General features: G+C 42.9%; 1 protein-coding gene across 2 annotated transcripts in view; it reads left to right on the top strand.

Moving 5' to 3' along the window:
* The window catches only part of CEMIP (cell migration inducing hyaluronidase 1), a 182,029-nt gene extending 171,466 nt beyond the window's left edge, over positions 1-10,563 (top strand). For both annotated transcript variants that reach the window (XM_061595567.1, XM_061595568.1), the window contains exons 24-29: positions 68-253; positions 2,304-2,508; positions 3,359-3,445; positions 4,730-4,887; positions 7,782-7,882; positions 8,930-10,563. In XM_061595567.1, the coding sequence (XP_061451551.1) occupies positions 68-253; positions 2,304-2,508; positions 3,359-3,445; positions 4,730-4,887; positions 7,782-7,882; positions 8,930-9,057 (865 nt within the window). In that variant the 3' untranslated portion in view covers positions 9,058-10,563. The remainder of the gene's footprint in view (positions 1-67; positions 254-2,303; positions 2,509-3,358; positions 3,446-4,729; positions 4,888-7,781; positions 7,883-8,929) is intronic.
* Positions 10,564-13,197: the final 2,634 nt, after the last annotated feature.

Below are 13,197 nucleotides of genomic sequence, written 5' to 3'. Positions count from 1 at the left end.
GAGTTGGGGGTGGGGTTTTGGTTTTTTTAATAATATGGGGTGATGTGATGATGATGTATTTATTTAGGAATGACTGGATCCAAGTTGGGCTTTGTTATCCGAAAGGGACAACTTTCTCCATTCTCTCTGACATCCATGATCGCCTTTTGAAGAAAACCAACAAAACTGGGACATTCTACCAGGCACTTCAGATGGACAAGCTTGAGTATCGATATCCTTCCAAAGGATACTACTATTGGGATGAGGACACTGGGTAAGGAAAGAGCAAAAATGTCCCATGTCCTAAAGTTCTCTGAAGCACAGAATTGTTTTGCGGGTAGCACAGAGATGTGTTGGGTGTGGGGCTGTTTTTAACGAATATACAAACAGCATCCTCGTGTCTTGTCTATATGTTATCTTTCAAATTCAGCTCTATTGACCATTCCCCCCTTTTGATGATCCTTCCTCTTCAGCAAGGAAAGCAATGCCATATATGCCCCCCCCCTCCACCAATGCACACACTTCTAGAGATTTGATCGTCTTTTCCTGTGGGATGATCAATTTTCATAAGAACACAAGAAGAACCCATCTAGTCCAGCATCTTGTTCTCACAGTGGCCAACCAGATACCTATGGGAAGGCAGGACTCTTCCCACTTGCAGTTTGCAGCAAATGGTATTCAAAGGCATACCGACAGTGGAGGCAGATCGTAGCTGTTGTGGTTAGTAGCCATTGTAGCTGCAACCTCCTTTGTGCCCCCTTCAAGGACTATACATAGGAAGCCATCTTCTCCTGAGTCAGACAACTGGTCCATCTAGCTCAGTATCGTCTATACTGACTGGCAGCAGCTCTCCAGGGTTTCAGACAGCAAGACTTTCCAAGGCCTACCTGGAGACGTCAGGATTGAACTTGGGACCTTCTGCATAGAAAGCAGATGCTCTGCCACTGAGCTATGGCCCCACAGTCAAGGGGAAGTGCCCAGTCACTTTGTTATCTGTGCACAGGGCTGGTCTTAGGGGTGGGCAAGGTGGGTGGTTGCCTGGGCTGCCAAGCTGAGTTGCAGCAGGCACCAAGCTGAGCTCAGTGGCTTTTTTTTAATGTACTATCTACAGTGAGCTAGGGTGGCAAAAAGCAGTAATTTTTGCATGTGTCCCCCAGCTTTGTATACACATGCATGGGTCCTTGGTGGGGGGCAGCAGCAGGGTCCCCCGAATATCACACCTGCACCAGGCCCCATAAACCCTCTGGGTGGCCCTGCAAAGCTGATCAAAGGGGGAAGCGCCAAGGCACTCCTCGCCCGGGGCGTTACTTATCCTAGGGCTGGCTCCGTCTGGGCACCTTGGGACTGATGCCAGAAAACCAGTGGTAGCTGGGCGCTTAGCTAACGGGGCGGTGGTGGCAGCAGCAAGAAGCTGTGTGTGCTGCAAAGCCCTGTGCCTGCTGGTCTTCAGCCGCCTGCACACGTCATTTCCCCAAACGTGCCTCTGCACCGACTATGTGTGGGGCTCAGGGGCTCATTCTGGGAAAATGAAGACGGCAAGCAGCTGGAGTTTTGGCTGTCGCAGCACTTTGCAGCGTGCCAAGCCATCCGTCCATTTTCCTTTTTAAAAAGCAAGCAGGCTGCATGGTAGTGTGGAGGGAGGGAAAGAAAGAGGTTGGCCCAGCCGCCCCCCAAACGTGTTTAAGGGGAAAAAAAGTGGAGCAGCAGTAGCAGAATTGTTTACAGGCAAGCATGTCAAGAACGGCAGCAGGGTGGGAGAAAGCAAAGTGGCTTGAGTAACAGGGGGGAGGAACAGCCAGCATGGCATGGGGGAGGGGGTCCATGCAAAGCACCACAAACCTGGCAGTGCCTCTGGGGAGTGCCTCATACATTTCCTCCCTTTAAAGGGCCACAGTGCTGTGGAATGAGACACGCCATGTACCCTCTTGCTTAGTGGCTGAAAGACAAGGGGCACCCAAGGGACACTGGAAGAGAGATCAGCTTGAAAATGCTAGAGTGGTGTTCCTTGCATGCCTACAGCTGTGCTGGCTGGGGCTGATGTGAGTCGTAGTCCCAAAACAGCTGGAGGGCTTGCAAAGGCTGCCTTCCACACACACATACTGCCACACCTAAATGCTGGGAGATCTCTGGAGCAGCCTCTAACTGTATGAGGCGTAGCAGTTACAAGCGAGAATGATGCACAGGAGAGCAGCACACCTGATCTGTGTGCATGGAAATGCTTGAGCCTCTGTCAGTGAGGAAAGGGAAATTATGTCTGCCATTGTATATCCCGTTCTTGCTCTGGCAAAGCCAGGGATGCTCATCGCACTTCATCTTTTTTGCAGGTTACTGTTTCTCAAGTTAAAGGCTCAGCATGAAAAAGAACCTTTCGCCTTCTGCTCCATCAGAGGCTGTGAGCGAATCAGGATCAAAGCAAACATCCCCAAGAAAGCAGGGACCAGTGACTGCCAAGCAAAGGCTTATCCAAAATATGCAGAGAAACCTTTGGTGGACGTTCCGATGCCTAAAAAGCTGCCGAGCACACATTTGGTAGAGTAGCTGATTTACTGTTTCAATTTTCCTGGATGGACTTCGTTTCTGATTAAATGTTTGAATGTTTTCTTCTTGGAAGCTCATCACACATACTTGAGTCTCATTTTATGGCCAAAAAAAGGACTCATTTTGTTTTGGTCCCAAGTAGGAAGGAGGCATTGTTAATCAGGAAATCCAGTCAGGGCTCATGTACACCATGCTGAATTCTGGCCTAGGCATCAACCTTCATTGGATCCTTCAATTTTGATTCAATTTGCTCAGCAGCAACCCAGTAGAATAGGAAGCAAAGCACAACCCCACAAACTCAAAACTTATGCTTATCCCTGCTCAGAATTTAGGAAGTCTTATATTGATTCAGACGACTGGTCCATCTACCTCAGGCAGCAGCTCTGCAGGGTTTTAGGCAGGGGATACTCCTAGCCCCACCTGGAGACGGCAGGGTTTGAACTTGGGACTTTGTGCATGCAAGGCAGATGCTCTGGCACACAGCCCTTCTCTTTGCTGTGGGCCAATTTTTTAAGGGTCTGGGAGAGAAATCTTAAGATCTGAGATTTTATCCTTAGGGCAGGGTGACTAGTATACGAGTTTTCCTCTGCTGGCTGTCAGAAGGTATTGCAAGAGGAGACAAGGGACTGTCTAAAATCCGGAATGCTCCCTATTAGCCCTCAAAAGTTCTGAATTCCCACTCCGCAGATTTGTAGATCACTCCACTTAAGAATCACTGAATTAGAACCACAAAACACGTGAAAGTGACTCCCCAAACCAATCTGTTTGGAAAAAAAAACACATTATTAGAATGGCTTTGGGAGCCAGTGCAAATACCAACTTGATTTTCTGTTTTAAATAGAACAAAAAGGACCATTTTGTGGAACTGAAGCTTGACAGCTACAAGACCAAATACTTCCATCTCAGGGGTGATTTTGCATATATCTCAGTAAGTGTTTCTTTGCTCTTAAATAATTTATTTATTTCATTTAATTATAAAAGTATTTATATACCACTCTCTCACAAAACATCAGGGTGGATTACAGCAACATAAAAACATTTAAAAGCAACACAAATTTGCTATATTTTTAAGATGCATTTTTCACTTTATTTTAAAATAAGTAACACAGTTCTCTTCTGTGGGTCACAATTTATAATAAAATATGTAAATTAACAAATAAGCATCAAGGAAATAAATTGTATCTCTCATAGTCTTGATTATTCCAAAGGATTGTCTGGAGGAATCTCTAGAAATAAAGTCTTTCAATCCAGAAGCTTCCTAGAAATACAAAATCCACTCTGATTCTCTTCAACAGAACTTTAAAAGAATTCAGTAACAAATTGTTACTGAATTCTTTTAAAGTAAGATGGAAGAGAATCACAGTTAATTTTATATTTCTAGTAAGAGAAGTCGATTTAGAACTAGGCACCATTTTCTACAAAACTATCACTAAATTTGATATGATTTTATTCATGGTTGCGCCATCGTTGGTTAGAATTTTTTTTATTTTTCCATTTTGTTGCAATTTGGAACTCTGCTACCATGAAAATAAGGCAACCATCTTGCTTCTAATTTGTGGTATGGTTCTAATGCCCAACAAGGCTGCCGTAGGATCAAAAGGCAATAAATACCCTGAAAATATTGATCTTATGGCAGCCAAAGGCAATAAATACCCTAAAAGTTTCTTAATATGTGCAAGTATCATTATCCAAGTCTTTGTATATTAGGATATTCCCATCAGCCTGTTTTGTCACTTCTTTTCCAGTAATACTTTCAGAACTGCTTGTTCAAAAATAAAAATGTATGGGGTTGTTAGATCTTGTTTTATTTCACTCCCCTGCCATTATTTTCAGATGCTTAATACAAACAGAAATGGGGAGTGTGAAATGAAATGAATCTTTATTGCTTAAAGCCATAGGCTGCCACATTTCATCACATGTAAAAGGAAAATAAAAAATACGTATTAAAAAAAAGTCATATTTCAACAAACACAATTCAATAGCATACAGTAAAGGGGGATGTGCAAAACATAAATTTTGGGTAATTTTAAGTGTTACTCTTTCTAAGGCAACAACACACAATTAAGATTTTTTGGGGGGGGAATGTTTCAATATATATATTTTCTTTTTTTAAAAAATCCAAAGTGTTTGAAACCAACCTGTCTCTGAACATCCAGGATTATGAATTGTTTTTGTTCTGGTCTCCCTGATAAGAGCATGAATTGTTCCCCAGGTTGATGGCAGGAAGTTTTATCTTTCTGATGATGGCATCCAAGTAGTTGTGATTGACGGGCACGATGGGAAAGTTGTTGATCGGATGAATTTCAGAAACTCCATTCTACAAGGAATCCCGGCACAGATAGACAACTATGTCAACAACATCCGGGAAAAGTAAGTTAGTGAGAAATAAAGGCGCTTCAAGGAGCTCTGGAAAGAGGATTAACCCTTTCGGCAGTATTTTTTTAAAAAATGCTGTCATGCAACAGGGTTCAATAGCCACTTGCCTTGATCCACAAAGACATGGAAGCTTCCCGCCGCTTTGATCTCCATGTCACCTATGGGCAAAAAGATGCTGTTGAAATAGCGTCACCGTCTCTTGCTAAGTATGTACGCAGAGACAGTGAATGGTTTCACAAATTCAACACTAAAAATGGAAAACAAATGCCCTGATGTTAGAAGAGGAGAGGTTGGCCAGGAACAGAGAAAGCATAAAAATAGCTAATTACATGAAGGCGTAAATATCTTAATTGGGGTGCAAGCTTGCATGTGGGAGGAAAAAATCCTGGAGATTGAGCACTAAACAGAAATAATGGATTAGGGGAAGTTGTGTGGCCTGTGCCATCAACTCATGCATGACTGTTCTTGTCATGGGACAGCACTCCCCATGGCAAAATGGAAGCCATGAGCTTTCAGAAAGTTAGGGTGAGAATGTTTTTTAAATGAACACATCTCTAATCCACACCCTAGCCATACTGTGAAGCAGAATTCATTCACCAAGTGAGTTAGGGATGCTCAAAGATTTCTTTCAGTCTCCATTTTTGAGCAAACCAATCCAATTCACATTCCTCAGACTAATGTGTGGGTCAGGACATAGTTATTCTTCGGGTTTTGCACGTCTCCAAAATTTGTGACATAGTTCTTGGCTCAAAATATGCCTCCAAATGCGTATTTGAAGGTAGAGTACATACAAAACAGGCAAAATTTCATGCATCTCCCCTCCCCCCAAAAACATTACAGAATTGAACCCAATGGATTGTAACAACTGTTGCCCAATCGCAAATACTCCCTTCCTGGGAAAGGTGATTGAGGGGGTTGTGGCAGAACAGCTGCAGACTGATTATCTGGATCCAGGCCTGGGTTTGGAACCAAATTAACCTTGATCGCCCTGACGGATGGCCTTTATAGAGAGGACAGGGGGAATGCAACCTTGCTCCTCTTGATTGATCTGTCAGTGGCTTTTGATACCACTGGCCATGGTATCCTTCTGGACTGGCTTTGTGGGATGAGCAATGGTGCCACTGTGCTGCAATGGCTCCATTCATACCTGCAGAGAGTAATATTGAGAGAATGCTCCTCAGCCCCCTGGAGTTTACACTATGGAGTACCACAGGGTACTATCTTGTCCGCAGTACTATTCAACATCTACATGAAGCCATTGGGACTATCATCATGGACTTCGGAGCAAAGTGAGCAATAAGCAGATGATATCCAGCCCTATATCTCCATTACATCTGAATCAGGAGAGGCTGTGCAAGCTCTGGACCGGTGCCTAGATGCAGTGGCGGACTAGATGAGGGTCAATAAACTGAGCTTGAATCCTGGGAAGACAGGGGCCCTGTGGGTGGGTGGTTCCCGTGTCTGGGAGACAGGTCAATTGCCTCCGCTGGATGGGGTTGCACTCTCTCTGAAGGAACAGGCACACAGTTTGGGGAAACTCCTTGATCCATCTCTGTCACTAGAGGCTCAAGTGAGCTCTGTGGCCAGGAGTGCTTTCTGCCAGCTTCGGCTGGTATGTCAACTGTGACTGTTCCTGGACCGTGATAGCCTGACCACACTGGTTCATGAGTTGGTAACGTCAAGACTCTATTACTGTAACACATTTTATGTGGGGCTGTCCTTATATCTGCTCCGTAAGCTGCAACGAGTGCAAAATGCAATGGCCAGACTGCTCACAGGTGCAGATTATTGCAACATTTTACTCCACTGCTGAAAGAGCTGTACTGGTTGCCAATTTGCTACCAGGACAGGTTCATGGTACTTGTGATAATTCACAAAGCCCTAAGCTTGGGCCAAGTGACTCCTTATGTTCCATCTTGATCATTGAGATCTTCTGTTAGGACACTTTTGGTGGTTCCCCACAGCCCTGAAGTTTGGTTGGCCTCCGCTAGGGACTGAGCTTTTATTGTGGCAGGCCCTGCCCTTTGTAACTCCCTACCAACAGAGGTTTGGCAGGAACCATCCCTCCTTTCTTTCAGGCGTCTTTTGAAAACTGAACTTTTTAGACAGGCTGTTTAACATGATAATGCAGTATTTATTTATGCTTTTATTATTGTTTTTAATGTTTTTACTGGTTTTTAAATGTTTAAATATTGTATCTGTATTGTTAGCTGCCTTGATACAATTCTACGAAAAGTGCAGCTTATAAATATTTTAATAATATTTATATTTATAATTATTATTTAATAAAATAATACATAAACAGTACGCAACAAGTTTAAATGAATACATTCAAACCGAAAATGGGCAGGAAATTGACTGATCTGTCCATCCCTAGTGTGAGTGGAGATTGTCCCACTCCTGATCCATGTAAATGGCAGGCAGGTGTGGGAAAACCTACTCTGCAATGACTCCACTTTGCATGGCGAGTTCTGCTTTATGATATGGCCTTGGGTAAAAACTTGCTGTATCATGGCGAAAGCCATGCATGGATTTCAAAAAGTTCAATAAATCTGTGTTCTTGCACGCATTGACTGAATAATCTTATTCAAAGTTATGTACAGACCAGCTGCAACAGCTGGAAAACCCACGGGTGTGGATGTCACATGCTATAGGACAGCCGCTATGCTAATCTCTCAACTCTCCTCCAGACATTAAACATACCAACTATTTCCGAAATCAGATGTAAAGTGATCCTATTCTACATGCTTGCTAACCTTCAAAACAAATTATGCATGATTGGATTGATACAGGCACCAGCATCCTAGAGTTGCACTGCTGGTAGCTTTCGCTGAATAAATCACTTAATGGAGGAATAGATTGCTGATAAATGTCTTTGTCTCCTACAGTTCTATAGTAGTGATGACATCAAAAGGAAGGCTCGTTTCAAAAGGCCCGTGGACTAATGTCCTGGAGAAACTTGGAGCAGAGAAGGGCTTTAAATTGAAAGGTAAATAACTTTTAAAAAAACCAAAACAGACCCTTTTTTATAGTTACTGAAGTATTATAATTGTGAAAGATACATTTCCATATTAGAAGTTTCAGTGCACAGTGTTCTTCAAATCCTGGAAACTGCAGATGATGTTAGACTACAACCTATCTCATTCCTAACCATTTGCCAGGCTGGCTGGAGATGATGGGAGTTGTAGTCCACAACATCTTGTTGAAGAATATTGGGCCAGAGGAAGTGTTGCCCCACATCAGATTTTAGGCTCAGTAGAACTGAGCTGCTGGAACTCCACTGAGTTTCAAGATGTGAAAGCTCAGAAAATTCAGGGGAAGGAACAGCGTCTCAAAAATATTTTTAGGCAGGGAGACCTCTTTTATTAAAGAGGCAACACTCCTTAGGGCTTTGTGTTGGAAAAGCACTCTGAAATGTTGCAGAATACAGATATTGGTTCAGGAATGTTTTTAAAAATGTGCTCCTCACTATTTGTTTGCATTGTGCTTGCATTTCTTTTGGCAAGCTTTGTGTTCTTTTCATCTGGGCAAGACTTCTGTTTTCTAAGAGGTTTCTTGCCTTTATTAGCTTTGTTAACCATGCTGGTATCCTCTTGCTCTTGGTGGTACATTTCCTGATCTGCAGTATACATTCTACCTGAGCTTTCATTATGGTGGTTTTAAATAACTCCCAAGCATTTCAGAGAGAATGGACCTCCTTCACTTTATCTTTCAACTTCCTTTTTACCGGTCTCATTTTTGAGGAGTTTCCTCCTTTGAAGTCAAATGTGACTGTGTTTGACTTCCCTGGCAATTGTATTATAGACATGATGTACTTGATAACGCCATGATCCCAATCAGTTTGAGAACCCTTATTTCACACCAGGTCCTGGGTGCCATTTAAGAGTAAGTCCATGGTTGCCTCCCTTCTGGTCAGTTCTGTGACTGACTATTCTAGGGCACAGTCATTTAGGAGTAACTATAAGTTTTGCAAAGCAAGCCTGAGACAACAAAGAGCTTCTCTCCTCATCTATCATTTTTACTTTCCCCCCCCCAGATAAAATGGCTTTTGTTGGTTACAAGGGCAGCTTCCGGCCATTCTGGGTAAAACTGAAGACGGATGACACTGCAGTGAGGATTTTCCAAGCTCTGCCAGTTCCAGTGGTAAAGAAAATGAAATTGTGAGGAATTGTCTTTCTGCTCCTTAGCACATCCTCAACAGAGAATGCATCAGGGCCCATGACACACTCAAGATGTAATATATTTTGTTGATGTACATAAAATAAATCTTATTGTGAATGAGTTGAATGGCCACATCAGACAACCAACATTCCTTAAGTAGTCTAGGATGCAGTTTGTTGATCTATGTGTTAGTAATAGGTCTGTTGTTGTCCTCTCACAAACTTATTTGGGGTATGAGAGTTTGTTTCACATCCTGTTGCCTCTGTGTAGGGCAATGGTCTCCTTCGTCCGTAGGGGTCTCGTGTTGTGAATCAGTGGACATGTACAAAGTGCTCCTTCTCTAGTCTCAACTTTCTAGTACTCATCTCGAATGTTCAGACATCTACTCAGGAAAAAAAACACACATGCACTTCTAAGTTGAGATCCTGGCTATGTATATATGAGCATGTAAGCTGAAGTTAGTATTAGATGGATGGCAAAAACTGACAATATTTTGCTGATCATGCTAGTGTTCCTCATCTTCTCACAAACTTTCTGGTGTGCTGGTGCTCACTGTCAGCAGCAAATTTTATAAGCACAAGGTGATATCACACTCAAATCCTATTTCTGTACATATACCAATTATCTGTTAATGTTGCCATGGTTGCAGATGGTTGCAGGCTGTTGCAGAGTTTGTCACTGCCATATGCAAAAGGCAGTTTGCAAAGGTCAAGCAAAGAACCAAATTATAGCAGTCTGCCCTGTGGGCAAATAGTTACTTATTAATTGGTCACTATGAAGGGCAAATGGTATAGTTTCTTAAGAGCTTTTTTTCCAGCTTCAAAGAATCTTACCAGCTTTATTATTAATTTTTTTAAAAGCCATTAAAGTATCTGTTTCCCCTCCATATGTAACGGCACCCGTAGTGAGACATCAACCAGAAGGTTTTATTTAAAATAAGAGGAAGAGGAGAAAGGATTTAAGGATCAACAAACTGCCTTCAATGTGTCCCCTTCTTTAAGTACTGATTAATAGTAAGTGACCATTCACAATCTGTTAAACATTGCTTTTCTAAGGTTGTATTGTAGCAAAATAGTTTTCAGTGAGCCAACATACACAGCTGTCAGCATTATGAGATCTTTTGTTTGTTTCATTTGTGCACATGTCAATCCAAATATTTTACCCGAAATAGCTGGTCCTTTTTCGGAACTATTTGTATAGTGATTTGTATATTTTCTTAAAGCTCCTGATGAAATAGATATATTTTCTATTTATTTATTGCAAAAGGCACAAAGAAGATTAAAGCTGGAGACAGAAATGCTGTTATGGGTTGTTGTTTTTACAATGTGACAAGATTGTAGAAATGTTCAGCTAATCTGCTTTGCACTTGAAAATTTCTAAGGGCTGCAGCCTGTTTCTATGAGGACAAAAACTCCTGGAACGTTATTTCCAAGAGTTTTTGCTTACAACTTAATTAACATTTAGTTGTTTGGAATACATCACATTTATTGGAATAAATTTTCAATGGAACTTTTACAACCGTGTTCTTGTGTTTGATTATTTAGCATAATGATCTGATAGCACAGACAGAATTCTCAAAGTCTTAGAATGGTGTCACATCAGTCAATTGTTTTCACGTGTTCATTTAGGCCCACTGAAATGGCTGGTTGGGGATACACTAGTAAAACAGCGTTACACATGTAATTTGGGGAAGAGAGTGAAGCAAAGCCCAATTGTGCCTCTTTAGATCTCTCTTCATTAGGGATGGGGTTTGCCACCTAGTTCCAGTATGCTTGCATTCTGATAGTCCATCCCAATCTGCCCTTTTTTCGTTCCTGCTTGCTTTGGTGTTTGCCAATTTGATCCACTGTTTTGTGGGAGTTTTTTGAGAGAGCCAGTGTGGTGTAGTGGTTAAGGTGCTGGACTAGGACCTGGGAGACCAGGGTTCGAATCCCCACACAGCCATGAAGCTCACTGGGTGACCTTGCGACAGTTGCTGCCTCTCAGCCTGAGCAAGGCAATGGTAAAACCACCTCTGAATACCGCTTACCATGAAAACCCTTTTCATAAGGTCGCCCATAAGTCAGAATCGACTTGAAGGCAGTCCATTTCCATTTTTTGTGTGTTTTTTGGTTGCAAAAAAAAATGGTGTAATTTTTAGCATAAATGCTGGGTAAATGATCACAGTGTTCCACGTGGTTTATTTTCACACCTACACACTGTTACAAATGCATCTGCATAGATGAAATTACAAAGACAATTGCGTAAAATTGGGGGGGGGGGAAGCCGTGCTGATTACAGCCATGGCCCACCTCAAAAAATCGATGCTGGTCCAAAAAGATAGCAAACTGTTGAATTCAGTTGAAATCTGGTACCAAGTCCAATTTAGCAGATATTCTCCCCCATCCCTACTCTCCATGAACATTATAGTTCAGGCATACAAAATGGAACACTGGTCACTTACAATGAAGCCATTTCTAGCAGACGAAGCCCACATAACCACTCTGGGTTATCGACCTCTAGCAGCCCTGGTAGGAAATCTCTATTGTTAATTTGAATGCTCCTCCTCCTCTCCCTATCAGCATCTCCTCTGTGTCAGTTTCCATTCTGGCCAAGCCCTAAGATTGTGTGTATCTGGAGTTAAACCTTAGAAACAACATAGAAAGAGGGCCATGCCCCCACAAAAAGCACTTAACACCTAAGCCTAACAGTAAGAATCTATATGTTGCAGCAGTGAGCACATGAGTGAAGAGTGTGGCGTGGCTATGTGGGTTTTGTCTGCTATATAAGACCCTTTCACGGTTAGTGACCAGTGTTTGATTTTCCTAGCAGACTCTCCCACATAGCCACTTTGGGACCAACCAGAGCCTAAAGCCATTGGATGGGAATTCGCAGTTGAGCTCACTGTGAAGATACCACTGACTGCAGGACATGTTGCCCAAAGACCCTTCAGCGGAAGCATCCATGTCCACTTTGTAGTGTCTAATAAAAACAGATGGCACTGCCCCGGTGGCCACTCTGCAGGTTTCAACACTGCTAGGGTTAGTTGCTAATGCCAGCAAGGTCACTGCCACCCCAGTGGAGTGAGGTGAGATGTGACTGGAAGACCGAAGGTGCTGGGACTCATAGGATAGGATGAAACAGGCCTTAATTCATTTTACAATTGTTGCCAGTTGACCTTTCTTTCCCCCAGAGGAAACATGAACAGAAATAAACAGGCTAGTGGTTAGTCTATTATTATTATTATTATTGTCCCGCCCTTCCTCCCAGCAACAACTAAATAACTTGGTGCACTCAAGAGTAAATTTTCAGTGCCAGCGTCGCATCCAATTTGTGCCATAACTTTTCTGACGGATGTGAAGGGTTCAGGCAAAAGGGAGGATCAGTTTGTCAGACCTATGAAAGGTGGAATTAACTTAAAGAGTGTAAAAAGGTTTAGTTCCAAGTATCACTTTGGTTGGATGAAAAACGGAGAGGCTGCCCTGAACTGACAAGGTGCTCAGTTCTGCTGCCCTCCTGGCCGAGGTGATAGCCATCCGGAAGGCTATTCTTGAGAGTCAGGAGTCTCAGGGAAACTGAGGCCAGAGGTTCAAATGGGGCTATAGAAAGGGCATTGAGCTCCTTGTGAAGATTCCATGAAGGAAACCTATGAATAGCAGGTGGAGAAAGTAGTGCTGCCCCTTTAAAAAGTGCTTGATTTGCAGATGGGTGGACAGCATGGCCTGGCCCAGAGTGAAGAAAGAGCCACAAGTTGGCACTTCCAGCTATTGGGTTTAAGACCTTGATCACAGCCATCCTGTAGAAAATGTAAAATGTTTAGTGTCAGGTTTCTGAAAGTCCACTTTTTTCTTTGTACACCACCTGACAAATGCTTTCACACTGCCTCATATAACCTGTTAACGGCCACCCATCTGGATGCTAACGTGGTGTCTATAACTGCTGGTGCAAGTCCTGCTTTGCTGAGTGCCTGCTGCTTAATATCCAGGCAGCTAGGTTGAGCCACCCCAGATCTGGATGCCCAATGGGCCCTTGCACGGGAAAATCTGTGGACAGAGAAAGCCTTAGTAGTGAAGACGCTGCTAGGGGTAGCATATCAGAGAACCAGTCTCCTGGGCCACTGAGGAGCCACCATATGGTCTCTGCTTGTTCTAGCCTGACCTTTTG

Source organism: Rhineura floridana, chromosome 14 (assembly GCF_030035675.1).
Source record: "Rhineura floridana isolate rRhiFlo1 chromosome 14, rRhiFlo1.hap2, whole genome shotgun sequence".
Taxonomy (NCBI): Eukaryota; Metazoa; Chordata; class Lepidosauria; order Squamata; family Rhineuridae; genus Rhineura; species Rhineura floridana.
This window is presented reverse-complemented; position numbering and strand designations above follow the sequence as displayed.